The 17073-nt window shown below is 32.3% G+C and overlaps 2 protein-coding genes across 9 annotated transcripts in view; one reads left to right on the forward strand and one right to left on the reverse strand.

Moving 5' to 3' along the window:
* LOC114936310 (kinesin-like protein KIF12) overlaps positions 1-17073 on the reverse strand; it is a 61014-nt gene that overhangs the window by 42776 nt on the left and 1165 nt on the right. For 4 of the 5 annotated variants that reach the window (XM_085482559.1, XM_029309478.2, XM_029309477.2 and 1 more), the window contains exons 1-2: positions 4346-4548; positions 763-982 (exon numbers count right to left, since the gene is read on the reverse strand). In XM_085482559.1, coding sequence (XP_085338685.1) covers positions 763-971 — 209 coding nt within the window. In that variant the 5' untranslated portion in view covers positions 972-982; positions 4346-4548. Of the gene's footprint in view, positions 1-762; positions 983-4345; positions 4549-17073 lie in introns of those variants that run through there. The other variant, XM_085482557.1, reaches the window with a different exon arrangement.
* The window catches only part of Myo61F (unconventional myosin 61F), a 42534-nt gene that overhangs the window by 13180 nt on the left and 12281 nt on the right, over positions 1-17073 (forward strand). For 2 of the 4 annotated variants that reach the window (XM_029309472.2, XM_029309475.2), the window contains exon 1: positions 6654-6903. The exons of the other annotated variants lie outside the window; for them this stretch is intronic. The gene's annotated coding sequence lies outside the window, so the exon portion shown is untranslated. Of the gene's footprint in view, positions 1-6653; positions 6904-17073 lie in introns of those variants that run through there. 4 annotated transcript variants of the gene reach the window in all.

The raw sequence follows: 17073 nt of genomic DNA on the forward strand, positions 1-17073 counted from the left end.
TTTATGTGCAAAAATAATTTACCATAGATATTTACGATATATTTATTTATATATTTCTTAATTAACTATTCGTAGAAAAAAATGATACAATTTCTAACTCCAATTTTACTATTATCGTTAATCTTTTATTCCGACAGCATCGATACGTGGATGATCGCCTGTTTCGATTAGACAAATTTGTTTCGTGGTAATTTTCACTGGAACTCTATGATATATTATCCTTCATGTCTGTTCGTACACTAGACCAGGAAATATGTTTTTTTTATGTTTTGTCGAAGATATAGCTTGATATATATATTAACAAATGGACACATTATTATTTATATCATGATACGAGTTTATGACGATATTGCTTATAAATTTATTACTTATATTAATTTTTCAAAAAATAATTTATTTCTTTATATAAGAAACGTCATAGATATTTATTTTTGCCGTAGATAAAATTTATATTTTATTTTATATCTAAATAATAATTTATTAAAATATACGGTCATATATAGTATCCTAAAATTTATTTTACATTTTTCTTATGTTTAAAAGATAAAAATCTATATATATAATATTCCTTGTTAATTTATTCTTAACACACAAGATTACATATAACTGAGACACTTATGCAATTTGAAATCTTTGTAGATAAAAAATGATGCGCAATAGACCCTTAATCTCTTGTGAAACTAAAACGCAAAGCGATCCGGATTGGCGACAAGTTTGATTTCTTTTTCGGTGCAAAAGGAATTAAAAGGCAGATGTACTTACTCGTTGCCCTGCGAGCGCATAAGCGCACTTTTCCTCTTCCCTTTGGAACCACTCTTCGCCGGACTACTTCCTCGCGAACCAGTTTGGTTGCCGGGACTGTTCCCGCGCGAACCTCGACCTCCTCCTCGTCCTTTTGACCTTCCGTTCCTCGCATTTTCTCGTTGGGGGCTCGGGCCGCGCGTCGGAGACGGATTTTTCACCAGCACCATCCGTCCACCTACTAAATTTGTTTATCCCAATATTAATTCGCGAGTCATTAAGATTCCAATTTTGTGCGATTTTTTAAAACCTCATACATTTTTAAAAAATAAAATAATAGCAATTATTTATGTATATTTAATAAAGATAAAATTTTATCAGATTATATGTGTATTAAAATATATAGCATATTTATGAGAAAATGTTACATATTTGCTTTTTGCAATATTTATCAGTGGCATGAAATTTCTTTATCAATTAAAAAGACAACTCTAAAAAAAAATATGTAATCTATACAATTTGCGGTAATGTGGAGAAAAATAGAACATATATTTAGACGAGATAGAGATATCAATGCAAACTGCTGTTTACTGTGTGAATCAAGATTGCGCTTATCTCTTAAGAATCTTTCCAGTGAATGCGCAAATTCGAAATGCGAAAATTTATGCAATCACGTGCATTCAACAGTCAACTAATTATGGACGTTTCGCGCATTGTACACGATTCGATTGCAAATCCTCGCCAAGCTTCGTTTCGCTTGCAATGATAATGAGCTGTTACCGCAATTAAAGCGAAAGCTACTTCGAACCGCTTTAGAATTGATTTAGGTGAAAATTCTAATTTTTTCTAAAAGATATAAATAAATATAGAAATATATACAAAAAGAAGTTGCTTGTGTGTAATAAATATAACAAATAAAATATAAATAGAGAAAATATAAATGTAATAAATATGATGTAATATGACAAAAAAATCAATTAATTTTTTTAAAATAAAATTCGTCTCAATTTGGTTTTACAATAATAAAATTTTTTAATGGCAGAAGATTTAATTAAAATCGTGCTGTCAGAAAACAACAACTCTTGTATTATTCAGGCATTGTTGCCTGAAGGATGGAATCTCTTTTCTTTTAAAATGAACGTTTCGGGAATTGACGTTTCGGGAAATCGCGCTTTGCTATTTTATCGGAAGTGAAAGCGAACGAGCAAGAGAAATGGTGTAATAAAATATTTTACATGAGTCATTAAAGGTAGATTGCGTGGGTTGCAACTCGCAAGAAAAGCACTTCTTAAAATGATTTTGCATTAAAGATCGTTTAAATGACAATCTAATCTTTTAACATTTATGTACACATGGTCACTCTGTACTTTCTAATATTATTTTTGTTGCTACAGAATTTGTTAACTTGACTAAACCTTTCAATTAAATATGATTTTATTAATTGAACATATAAAAATATTTAAATCTATATATATAAGCACCGTCCGTCTGTCTGTCTGTCTGTCTGTACCCGAACTACTTCCGCATTTGTGGACCGATTGTCTCGAAATTGGTACCAAAATGTTGCAAATTTTTCGGGGGTGGCTGCTGTGGGGTTTTTTTTTAATTTTTTAATTTTTATTTTTTTCCTCACAGGAGGGTATGTTTTGTTGCGAAAAAAATTTTTTTTTGCAATATTTCTGAACACATGGTATCAAAATGTTGCAAAATTTTTGGAGATAGCGACGATGCGGTTTTTTCAAGTGTTACACTTCCACCCACTCACCCACCCACGCATTTACCCACATGCATGCGCATTTATGGACCAATTTTTACGAAATTAGTACCAAAATGTTGCAAATTTTTCTGAGGAAACTGCTGTGTGGGTTTTTTAAGTTTACGCCTCCACCCACGCACCCACCCGCGCAATTGCATACTTATGAACCGATTTTTTTTAAATCGGTACCAAATTGTCGCAAATTTTTTGGAGATGGAGACGATGCGGTTTTTTCAAGTGTTACACCTCCACCCACGCACCCACCCACGCGCATGCGCATTTATGGACCAATTTTCACGAAATTGATACAAAAATGTTGCAAATTTTTCTGAGAAAGCTGCTGTGTGGGTTTTTTAGGTTTACGCCCCCACCCACGCATCCACCCACGCAATCGCATATTTATAAACGGATTTTTGTAAAAATTGGTACCTAAATGTTGCAAATTTTTTGGAGATGGCGACGATGTGGTTTTTTCAAGTGTTACACCTCCACCCACGCATTCACCCACACGCATGCGCATTTATGGACCAATTTTCACAAAATTGGTACAAAAATGTTGCAAATTTTTCTGAGAAAGCTGCTGTGTGGTTCTTTTAAGTTTTATCCCACCCATGCATCCACCCACGCATTCAAACATTCACAGACTTTTTCGAAATTTGTACTCAAATTTTGTCCGGGATGGCTACTATATGATTTTAACAAATTTTTATCACTTTATTTATCCACCCACGCACTCACCCACGTATCTACGTACCCGCATGTGCATACGCATTTATTGACTTGGTCACACCAAGAAGTAATTTTTAAAAAATGTGTGTACGTGTTTGTGATTAAAGTAAAAAATGTTTTACAAAAAATGTAATATACAGGGAAATTTTGTAAATTGAAGAATTATGACATTGTATGAGAGCTAATAATAGCGGGTTAGCGGTGGGTACATTAGAAATAAAATTGAGTAAAATGTAAAAAAGGATATAATAATTAAGTAATAAAAAAAATATTTAAAGTATATATTAACTAAAATAATGTTTTATATTTAAAAAATATGAAATTGTGTGGAAATTAAAATAAACAAGAAAATAAAAATAAAAATATATAATAAATATTTAAATATATGCAAAACGCGGTGTAAAATAAAATATCTGGGAGAAAGAAATAGATAACATAGTAGTCATTCAAAAAAAATTTAAACATTTATTTTGATATAAATTTCGTGAAAGTCGGACAACAAATGTGGAAGTAGTTCGCGGTAATACAAGAAAAGAATTAATTTTTTGTGTTAAAACGGATTTAATATAGGCTATATGAGGACCGCGCGAAGCGCGGTCCGAAAAGCTAGTTAAATATAACATATTAAATCTAACAAAACGTATATTTAACTTAAATACTAATATATACGTTCAATTAACAAAATAGCAATTTAGTTAAAAGGTTTAGTCAAGTTAACAAATTTAATTTTTAGTATATTAATTAAAAATAATAACAAATCAATAAATTTTAATACTTGATATAACACCTAATGAATTTCGCTAAAAAGTCTAAATGTAAAACGAAGTTGAAAGTAAAACGTCGGGGTCGTTATCCCGCGCGATCTCTCATTAAAATAAGACTCTAAAAATAAGAGTTATTATATTTTCCGCATCCGCGTTATTATTATACCGGCTATTCATAAAAATAAAAGGCTCGTTATTCGAAATTCGCTCATCTCCTCCTAATAGCGCACACGTAGGATACTTTCATAATTGAAAAGATCGCTCATAGACCGCTTATCGAACCTGACTTGCAACAACGTTCTGACGTCCGACGAGTGTGTATAGTCTGTATACCGAACGAAAATAATGCACTTACATTCGTAGTTTCATGTATCGTCCGGAAAATTCCCCTTTCGGTAATCCCCCTCCCGCGATTCTTCCCAAATTCACCCCCCAGAGGGCGGGAGATTAATCGTAGAAGTCGCGAACTATCGAATCGCGCGCGTCCGAATCTCGCTCATCCGCGAGAGGGTAAAAGAGAGAGAGAGAGAGAAAATGCACTGCGTGCAACAGCAACAACCACCGGCGCCGTACTGACACACGAGGGGGATGATGGCGAGTCTTGACTTAGCACTCCAGGGATGGAGGGGGATGGGGTGGTTTTCCTATAGTCGGTGTCGCGCGCGTCGATCGAAATAAGCGGCGGGCTTTGAATGTGTATATTCATCGCATATACACCCAACACGTTATTACCGTTATTTTACTCCACCACCACCACTAGATTATTGTACTATCGCCATTCTGCCGTCGCTACCCTCGTCCTCGCGACACGGTCATCGTCCACGTGGAGTTACATCACCACGAACTTGACACCGACGATGATTACACGATGATGGCGGCTTATCAGGTCTATTGCTTTTTAATTCTCTTATTTCATTCGTTGTTCGGATAAAAAAATTATATTCTTCTTTTATTGTTATCTTTTCGTATTATTTTCTGCGGGAGAATTAAATTCCGCAATTTCTCTGATTGGGGAGGATAAAAAATTCGATTCCTCGCTCTTATTGATATACTTTTTCTTATTATTTTCTGCGGGAGAATTAAATTCCGCAATTTCTCTGATGATTGGGGAGGCTTAATGCGCATCGAATATTTAAAGTGGAAAAAGCGACGCGAGAATGATGGATGGGGTGTCTTTGAGATTCCTGATGTCGAATATGTCTGAAATAGCGCGATGCATCGCAAAGTTGAGTGCATTTGATTTGTACGTGAAGGACGAGAGGAAATGCGCACCCGTCTTTTTCCCTCTCGAGCAGATATTGCTTCCCGAAATAACTTTTTCTATACTAATAATACTGGATGACGGTTTTGCAACTTGTATAAGTAGATACTACTGCTATATGTTAGCATTGATGCGCATAGCGACTCCAATTTGCAGTCCATAATATCAAGGCTTGAAGGAGATCAGCTAAAGATTGGAAAAGCGAGACATCGATTTTAAATTTTAGATTCTTCTCGAAAAAATATAAAAATTATTATTAATAGGATGAGAATATAAAAAGAGCATCTTCGAGATACTATTCTTTTAGAAGAAACTCGAAATTGCCCCCAAAAATTCGTAGTTTAAAGGAAATATATGTTTCTTATATTTATATAAAATATTTATATTATATGTAATTATATAATAATATTTTATATATAATACATTTATAAAACATTGTTTTACGAACATTCCAAAAAGGAAATGAATTACAGATCTTATGATTTTTATGATGAATTACATCTTATTTTCTTAAAAACAGTGTTTCATTGTTCGTAGAATCATTATATGAGTTCTTAATTTATTATATTTCTTATTTATATCTCTCAAATGAAAAAATCTGCTTGTGAAGCGTATCAAGATCCTTTGAAGAAGTTAAGAAATAAAATCGAAGAATTTATAAAATCGAATAATCGAATAATCAGGGTGTCTAGCGGTCAGAGAATTTTATAAATCCGGAATTGTTAGGGAAAAAGTCAGGAAAATTGGAAGTTTTTTATTAAATAAATCTAAACTTTTCCTTGACTCCCAGCACGCTAATTTTCTGTGTTGTCAAAAACCGATTCACTTACAGCGTGTTCGTTAATTTACAATATATTTTCATTCAATATAGTTCGTAGTGACATGTTTGTTTCGATTATCGTACACAATGCAGATTGTACAATTGATATAAATTTTTGTTTTTCTCACTTCCGAACCTTTTCATTGTTGACAGAAATATCTCAAGGATTTCATGATTCAACATTGAATTGATTTATCATATAGATACATGCAAATGATATAAAAAATAAATTTGAAAAATGTGAAAAAGTAAGAGAATTCTCATCTTCTCGTCTGCTGGATACCCTAATCTCGAGAATGAGACAAACAACTCTCCTCATATCGAAGCGGCGTTACAGAGAGGCCTTGTGCATAAGGAACTCGCTCCGAACCGAAACCCACGGCCCCGTAGGACCCCGTGAGTTCACGCAGGGTAACCTCGCGTGTGCGTCACCACATCCAACGTGTGCACAGTGCACACGCACACCGGGAAACGAGTTCCTCTCTCCTTCTCCGTTAAGTCGCTCGGCTGCCATCATCATCCTTCCTCTCTCTACCACCGCTACCTTATGCCACCGAAGAGGAGTGCTCTTTCAAACCGGCAGTTTCGTATGTTACACCGTGGCGTGTGCACGGTGGAGCATCAACGCGCTCCGTTACATCCTCTCTTCGAGGCAACGCGACGCGACGCTTTTTTCTCTCCTTGGATCCTACGTGCGATTCGATTTTCCTCCGGTGATTCCTCCGAGAGAGAGAGACAGTGACCCGATGATGATGGAAGAACGCGCTAGTCTTGTTCCGAGCAGCTCGTGAATCCGAGAACGAGAGTAATTTCTCGTGAGCGCGAAACGAAAGTGAGTACTCCAAGTAGCCCCTTTTTCTTTCTTTCGAGCGCACTTTATTACTATTACGGTTTGCGCGATCGAGGGAAGGAAGGCAGAGAAATCTGGAATTTTTTCACTTTTTTTTCTTTTTTATTTCATCTTTTTTATTTGCAATCAGTCATTCAGTCACCTGATAAATATAATTTATTATGTATTGTATTATATTTTATTATATATGTACATAGAAAGAAAAAGTATATTTTTTTAAGTTTATATAGACAAATATTGCTCTTATTGGAATTTAAAAAAGGCCAAAAGATGATGATAACTCTGTATTATATTTCATGTTTTGGCAAATAAGAATTGTTAAATATTTATCTTATGTTCGACGTATTTTCTCGATATTTAAAAATATCCTGAGAAAATTTTTTTTTAGAATTTACCCTGAAAATTATGGTAATCTTGGGACAATAAGATATAAAATATGTATATATAATAATATTTTTTTATTGTGATAAATATTAATCAGAGAAACTCTTATAAAAATTCTTCCAATACCATATTATCCCACGATTACCATGATTTTCAGACTGAATTCTAAGAGAAAATCCTCTTCGTGTATCTAAGAATGAAGTATAAAAGTGCTCCTTTCTATCTTCAAATATTTTCATAATTATTTTAATTGGCAAAGTTAAATTAAATATAGATAATTTTGTTTAAAATTAATAGTTTGTTTTTTATTTTTCTTGATATTTAATAAGAAAAAAATTAATTTTGACTTTGATTATGAAATTTATCATTGCATATAAAATTCTGAGCTCACTGTTTTAATATCAAACGAGAAGAAATATATATGACTCGAGGATATAAGTGTATAAATTAGAATTTACATCATTGATATTCGCGTGAGTCACGAGAGAAGAAATCACAATCGGGTCCCGGGGTTTTATTAAGAAGAAACGCAAGGATCGTCGCAGATGTTAAAAGGGGACGAACCTTGAATACACGGATTCGCATATAAAGTCATTTTCAGCAAATTGGCCGAGCTGTTTACATTATGTCGTCGTGTGTCATCGTGATACATCGTTCGTTATACAATACGCAATTTCAATCATTCATATAGAGTGAGAGTACCATTCTGTTTCTCATTACAATCGCGTTTCACGTCAATTACTTCGTAACAACATTACGTTCAAGCAGAAGCTCCAATCAACTTGGCGCGAATTAATCAAATATTCATATCGCTATAATTTTGCGATAAGCCGACCTCCTCTCTCTTTCGATATTAAAATAAGCGCAAGATTATGTGATAAATTTTTAATTATTAATCCATTAAATTTTTTAAATAAATTAATCGCAAACAAAACTATTTATTTTATTTCATTTTATACCAATTAAAATAATGATTGAAACAATTTTATTTAGTCCTATTAAATTCAATAAGAATTCTATCAATAAAGTATATTATAAGAGAGTCGCTATAATTGCAACAACTATATATTAATTATTTAATTAATAATAAATTAAACTAATTAATCAATGCAACATTTAATCATTTGTTATAATCTAATTTTGGGATATATAAATTAAGTGTTAACTTTAAAACTGAAAATTCCAGATTTCCTTTCGAATATATATTATGCTCGAATTATATATTTTGGAAGATACAATTGATAGAATACGTCACGAAAAGACTAAGAAATTACTCGATGAAATCGTTGTTCATTTTAAGCGAAGGTTCACAGTTTTTAACCGCTTTGATGAAGATGTCATTGGTCCGCCAAGGTCGGTTTTACATTGTCGAGTTACTGCATTTTAAGTACGATTCGATACTCACTCGAATATATCGAAGGACACTATCGATCGACGATATCAATAACGTTTTCGTTATTACGCTCATTTCTCTTGCATTATTTATACAATGGCAGATTTCTCAATCGCGATCAGCACAATTTTTCTTTTAATCGTAAAAATTTACAATATATAATATAATATTTTGTAAATTAATATTATTACACATTTATAAAAATGTTTTATCAAATTTATTCTTTTATATAGATTTGATAAAAAATATATATCTAATTTTTATTACAAATTATTTACTTAAATATTTTACAACTATTTATATACATATATAAATCAGTTTAATGCGGCGATTATCCTATCTGTATTTTTTCATTTTTTATTCGAGCATTTTTCGATTTTATCCAAATCGAGACGGATGAGGACGCGAAACTTTTTGCAATGGAAATTCCGCATAGATATTAGCTGATTTATATTTCTGGGAAGTGGCAGAAGGCAAAAACAACAGCGAGAACTCATTCGATCCATTATTGTTGGCTGGGGAGTATTCGTGGGATCTTCGGATCTCTTTCGAAGCTTATTAGGAGCACTCGAAAAGGAAATGAGAGAAAGCGGGCCTTCCTTTATTTTAAGACAAAGGCAGAAATCCTGATCCCCGAAAGTTGTGAAAGTGACGGTTAGACCGTTTCATGGCACGGTATATAACGTGAATAACATGAATGGGATATATAATAAGAAATATCTGCATATAAAAATATAAAGTGCATCTATATAAACTGAATGAGAAAAGTTGTATTTTTGTACCTTGTTATTTTTACATCTTTATACGTAATTTTTTTGTTATCTTATATATGTATATTTTATTATATTTTTCGTATCCTACATCTAGCGCTTAAACATCTCATTCCACATCATTAATCTAACTCAATTTTAATTTTCATGAGAAATGGGGAAAATTAATTGTATTTTTTACGAGAAAATTAATGAAGAAAATCGATATTAGTTAAACAGATACGTGTAAGAAATGGGAAATCATGGAAAAATAACATATCCATAAATCATAATTAATAGGACAGTCGTCAAAATAATTACAAATAATTGTAGATAATAATCTTAAAAATAAAACGCAGCTAATCTATTTATTTATCAAACTAAAAGAAGTATAGTACACGAATAAAGATCGTATATCAAGCTTGTCTGCTTCTAGTACGCAATATAAATAAAATTCATAGAAAGACATTATTTATAGAAGAATTATTAATTTGTTTCACGACCCCGTTTAATTATACATTTTATTTTTTACGAGAAATTTAATGGAAAAATAAAATATCCATAAATCCATAAAATATCCATAAATCATAATTAATAGGACAGTCGTCCAAATAATTCCAAATAATTGTAAATATAATAATGTTAAAAACAAAACGCAGCTAATCTATTTATTTATCAAACTAAAAAAAAATTAATTATATATAATGTTAAGCTTGTTGCTCCTAATGCAATATAAATAAAATAAAAAATTCCTAGAAAGACATAATTGATAGAAGAATGATTAATTTGTTTCACGACTCGTTAACTATACATAAAATCGACATTAATGCAATTAATAGAGAGAAAAAGGGAGCGAATAGTTTCGCTTTCGATCGCGCAAACGCGCGAGGCTTGTTATCGCCATTACTGCTATAGAGATCGCGTATCTCCCGCGGTATCGTCGCATACATCATTGCGAAAACTGGCACGCAAGTAATTGTACCGAGACCGGAGAGAAGAAACGTGGGCAGGGCCCACGAGTGCGTTTGTCTGTTTCCCAGAAAGTGCGTGTTTATAGCGGCATGAGATCGCAGAGAGCACAGCTCCGGATAGAGAACCGGAAGCGGATGCGTTCGGGGGAGGAAGAGAAGGGGTGAAAGAAACGAGAGTTCCATTTCTCCCGGGATTAAATTGATTCATCGCATGATGGAGGCCAATCTTGTATATCAACTTTACGGTTCTTGTTTGTTTTGTTCTCCGTTTTAATGAAATTGCTTACGAAATTGTTGATTAAGCGATTATAATGATTCGTTTGACACGGTGTTGATGATAGTTGCGAATAAAACGCCCGAGAAAATCAAACATCGTTAAGCTATATTTATTTTTTACCTTTTCTGACAAATATATTTTGTCGGATAATTAAACTTGAATTTTTAAAAAATTGTTGACAAGAAAACGAAAACACGTGGGTAACTAATGTCATCTGGGCGACATGCTGTCATTCATTTTTCGAAAACGAACAAAAATATAAAGACGTATATTATGAGCATATTATTTATTCAAATACATTTATTAATAATTAAACTTAAATTTTTTAAAAATTGTTGACACAAGGAAAATGAAGACATGTGGGTAACTAATGTCACCTGGGCAACATCTGTCGTCCATTTTTAGAAAAATGAATTAACACCTGCTTGTATTATCATCAATGATATAAAAAATTGTAATAATGAAACTATTATTATTATTAATATTATTAAATATTATTATTATATATAATATTATATTTTATATATATATATAATATTATAATTGAAGAATGTTATAATATTGTATATCGCGCAGAATCACGTTGTTACTCTGATAATAGATAAAACTCATTATGACTTTTATAATTACATGATATAATAAAAATTAAAAATCATAAATGAAAAGAGAAAGAATTATATAAAAGCTAGCAAGATGAAATAAAAATTTAAAAATTTCATGCTTTCTTTAACGTGCGCTACAAATCTTACAATTAGTAAGGTAAATACTTTCTAAGAAAATAAGTTTTTTAATTTCTCGCAAGCACCTTCTCGCTCGCCACGTGTATTTGACTCAGCGATTTTTTTTTCATGCTCTGTCACACTTTATACACACATAATAATCGCGTTTATCCGCCCTGACATTTCACGGTTCGCGAATTTACATCTCGGTGGAACGGTTCGTTAATTAACGGATTGCATAATGACAGAAATGGCACGAAAAATCCCGTTATCCCTACAATATTGAGATAAATCTCGTCTAAAATCGAAAATCGAGCCAACACCTGTCGCTTCGGGACTTTTATGACACGTTTTCCGTCCGGATAATTAAAAACTTGGGCCGACTGACGTAAGCGTCGCGGATTAAATTTCTGTCTCGATATCGAAATCGTATTACGATCGATAATAACGAACGGACTTACGTCGAAAAATTATTTATGCATCAGCAATTCCGAGCGTTCGACTTTTTACCACTTGACACGTGCTGATCCGGAAACGGAACGAGTTTTCGTAAAGAGTGTCTCCCTTCGACGAAAAACATTACGAGGCACATTTCAAATGAAACGTTCGGATAAAATTGTGTTGGAGAAATTTTCTGTGCAATAAGCACAATTTTATCTCATACAAATTTATTACATTAGACATTTTCGTGAGAGAATTTTCTCTTAGAATTTAACCCTGAAAATCAATGTGATTGTAGGATAATATGGAAGAATTTTATAAGAGTTTCTCTGATTAATATTTATCACAAGAAAAAATATTAATATGTACCATGAGCATCCGCAAGATTTTTTCTAGGAGGGAGCATGATTAATATTTTTCATTTCTTATTTTTAAAAATTAATTTTTTTATATTAAATATTCCAAATAAATTCCAGTGTTTATTTAAAAGGAGAGCAAATGCTTAATTTTTTTACTGATTAATGCATGTATATACATATAGTAAAATTAATCGAAAATTATTTTATATCTTTTGTGGTAGATATTAATCAGAGAAACTCTTGTAAAATTTTTGAGTAAATTTTAAGAAAAACTTCCCTTTGTGTACAAACGCGATCGAGAATCTGACAATCTGAGAATTTCGTCTTGTCAAGCAAAATATAACGATGACTGAGATTATAACGCAAATGAGAAATAATGCAACTAATGAATGATGAAGCAAAAAATGCGTTCGACGTGTGCGAGCAAGAAATCTCCATTGTAAAAAAAAATATGTAATATATTACATAAATATAATAAGTGTGAAATTACATGTATACCTTTTCATGATTTATTGTGCAATATTTTCTACTTATTATTTATGTAATTTGACGTCTATTTTTTTCCAGAGTATAGCTTGTACTCGAACAAACGAATTGAAATAAAAGTTCCTCGAGAGCGATGTCCTCTGCCTTCCTCTCGCAACTTCGTTCCGGATGACGATTACTTTTCCGCGGGCTGGGTTCAAAGAGGGGAATTCCGAAAATAGAATCGGTGCTTAGTTAAATCGACTCGCGACGGGTCTTTCCACCCATTTACTCGTGTTTTTCTGCTTTTTTTTTTATTATCCTCTCGCCACCGCGCGATTCGTTCTTGGCCGGTTTATTATTATACACGATGTACCCTCTTTCTCTCTCTTTTCCACATCGCGAACGGAGCTTATTAAGGCTCACCACTACCGCGAGCAAACACCTTGAAAAAGCCCTGAACTTCGAGAGGATGACCGAGACTCAAGGTCGGTCCGAATCCGAACCGGTTTCTCGAGAAAGATTCGGTGAGGAATACGTAAGATCTCCACGCCTCCGCAATTTTATTTATTAATCATCGATAAGAATAATACGAGCCCGGGAGGTTGTTATCAATATTAGTGTAATGATATTTGCATTATTTCATCTCTCTATATTTTATTCATTCGATCGAAGATGCTTTTGAGTGACGTTTATTATCAATTAGATGAGTTTGTGTGTATGTTTATACAAAGAAAAAACTGCATTTATTTTATATTATAATTCAGAAAGAAATTATATGATATAGATTAAAAATAAAACGGTCGTAAATGTGTGTGTAAATATGAAAAAATTAAAAGTTCGACTTTCTCTAATGTATCATATTGTCAATAAGGAGTGTTACTTTCTAAGAATATATTTTATTGATTTCTCTAACACCTCGTTTATCTAACGTTTTCATCTTAAGTGCACATAATATTTGTTTATATTTAATTCTGATAATTATATTAGTATATTATAATTAATATAATTAATATAATTAATAATAATATTAGAATTAAATTCTTATTTTAGAAGTGGAAATATAATACAGAGAGGAAACATTATTTTTAATTAAAAGTACGATCTAAAAATTAATAAAACGCGATAAATTTTAATATTTTTCTCACTATAAGAGAATATATTAAATAATTAAAAATTGACTCATATATTCTATTTTCTATATACAACTGCTTCTTTGAATAAATTATTCGAAAATTGTTCATATTGTATAAAATATAGAATGTAAAAGCATATATTTAATAAATACACAAAGAGAATTTTCTCTTAGAATTTATCCTGAAAATCATGGGAATCGTGAGACAATATGATATTGGAAGAATTTTTATAAGAATTTCTCTGATTAATATATTTATCACAATGAAAAATATTAATACAATAACAACAAGATATAAAATTCGATTAAATTTACTATGTATGTATACATATTAATATTTTTTATTGTAGTAAATATTAATCAGAGAAACTCTTATAAAAATTCTTCCAATACAATATTGTTCCACGATTACCATAAGAGATTTTGCGTTTTATATTTGAGATAATATGAACAATTTTTAAATAATGTTTTATTTAGAGAATATAAAGCAGGATATATGAAAAAAATAGAATATATGAGTTATTTTTTAAATTATTTTATATATTCTCGTATTGTCCCACGATTTCCATGATTTTCAGGGTAAATTCCAAGAGAAAATTCTCTGCGTGTATTAAACTATTTTCTATTCTCCAAGTAAATTGTAGTGCAACGAGGCGAGGAGATGATTCCTAATGACAAAAAGCTCTCTCTCTCTCTCTCCGAATCCTCGGTTTGAAGATGAGGATTCTGGCTGGCGCCGAAAATAGTTCGCGCCATGGACCCCATAAATCTCCGGCAACCTGCGAAATTGCCTGGTGGCGCGAAACTAGCAACGGTGAAAAGGAAGAAACATGTAGACGGAAAATGTCGCCATTCCTTTCATTATCATAAGATAAGAGCGCTTTTACTATATGCGGGCTTCGTGCGATAGCGGGAACGTGTCCAGGAAATCGCCCGTCGACGGCGACGATCGAAAACGTCGGCCACGCGATGTATTTAGCCTCCTAGTTATCTACAGGGTGTCGAAAGTGAAAAAAAAAGAACAGGTTTCATTCATGAAATCGATTCGTATGACAATATTTCATCGGCGGATCTCGAAATTATTAATCTTGAATTAGAAGTTCGAAACTCAGGTGGAAATATAATTCTTTCGAAATTTCGCGTTATTTATTGTCTTGGGAATTTTTAAAACAAAATATCATTAAATCGCTCATCATGAATTCTAGGACGTGCGCGCTCATTCGTTATTCAGTTCGCGAGCGTAAAATTCGCCGGCAACGAGAATTCCACGAGTGTTATTTTGCTCGCAGTGAAAACCCTCTCGTCTTTCTTCTCTCGGTGAACGAGAGTCGACAAAAGGCTAACCGGTTTCCGGAAATAGGTTGTTTCGTCCTCAACGCTAGACAAATGTATAAGACGTCAGGCGGAAACGCAACAAAATAACAAAATTATCCAATTACATAGATATGAATAATAATAGCGTGTGTGGAGAAATCTCCAAAATTCGTACAAATTAGTTTGGCAGCCAAATAACAAAATTCAGAGTTGTAATACAAGACATGAAAAATACATTATTAATTAATCGCGTATTAATTTCTCAAATTTACTCGAAATTAATCGGAAAGATTTTCTCAGCATTTTTTGACAACGCATTTTTGATGAAATTTTTTTTTAAATTAAGGGTAAAATGACAAAATTTGTAATGATGCTTCTTTTTTAAATTGGAGACAACCAAATGACAAAGTAACAAAACACAAAAAAAAATTATTAATTAATTCGCGTGTCTATTAATTTCTCAAAATTATTCGAAATGTTACATTAATCGAAATTTTCGACAGCACATCCTGGATGCAATTTTTTTTAAATTACGGTCAACCGAATCACAAAATTTGTAACAAGACACGAAAAAAACATCGTTAATTAATTCACGTATCTTTCTTAATTTCTCAAAATCACTCATAGTGTTAAATTAATCGGAGATATTCTCGGCGGCATTTTTCGACGGCGCATCATCGATGTAATTTTTTTTTTCAAATATCCTCACCGCATTATACGTGCGTATATTCTTAGAATCGAGGACCGTCACGTGACGGCCTCCCGTTAAAACGTCTCGCAATTTTTTATTTGTCAAGTATTTCTCTCTCCATGAGACCTCCCTCTTTTCCCCTTGACTCATCGTGCATTACGTCAGGCGTCCCCGATTCGCAGCACAGAAGCGGGTGCAGAAAAATGCAGCGGGACGACTTTCCGTTTCGCGCGAGTGTGCATGCACGAGCGACTCGCGATCGATTCTATACCATGGGTTATCCAAATAAAAAAACATCGCGTTAACTCACGCTAATCTGGGAAATCTACATAATAACGAGTCGACCGGATAAATCGCTGGGGAAAAAAATCGATTTTGGAAAAAAATATTGGCCCCGAGCGACCTGTCATTACAGGAGAGATTCAATCTTTTTTGGACACCTTATACATGTATCTTTCTGCAAAAGAGACCAAAAAATTGCATTATATGCAGTGCATATAAGAGTCACGTGTATTATAATATATGACATTCTTATCTAGACTGCTCTTTTACGTACATTTTTTATTTTAAATGCTCCATTTCGAGTGACTCATCGAATGTCGCCGACTAAAAGGTTGTTCGTTGAAATATGAATTTCAGTAGTTTTATTATCATTTCATTTGATATATATTAATATATTTGACTGCAGTATACATTGGCACTCACATATACTTAAATAAGATCCGAAACTTACCTTAAAAAGAAAGAATTTTCTCTTAGAATTTAATTTGAAAATCATAATTGTGGGACAATATAGAAGAATTTATATAAGAATTTTATTCTTCTGATTAATATTTATCACCATAAAAAATATTAATAAACTGAAAAGAAATTAAATAATAAGATAAAAATTTATCTGTCTTGAAAAGGATTTTCTTATGTCAAATAAGTATTTTTTCATCAAATCAATATTATTAGTTTCAAATAAATGATTTATTGAGGCAGTATTAAAATAAATATTCCAATTCAATAATTTTTTTCAGTGTATATACACATAATAAATTTTATTATCTAAAATTAATTGAACATATTTTATATCTTATAGTGGTAGATATTAATATTTTTATTTAAGGTAAATATTAATCAGAGAGACTCTTGTAAAATTCTTCCAATATTATATTATCTCACCATGACTTTCAGGGTAAATTTTAAGAGAAAATTCTCTCTGTGTAGCAAAAGCGAAGAACCTTTTAGTCGGCGACTTTACATAGATAA

This window comes from Nylanderia fulva, unplaced genomic scaffold (assembly GCF_048542155.1).
Source record: "Nylanderia fulva isolate GAGA-0341 unplaced genomic scaffold, ASM4854215v1 Scaffold21, whole genome shotgun sequence".
NCBI classification, from domain to species: domain Eukaryota; kingdom Metazoa; phylum Arthropoda; class Insecta; order Hymenoptera; family Formicidae; genus Nylanderia; species Nylanderia fulva.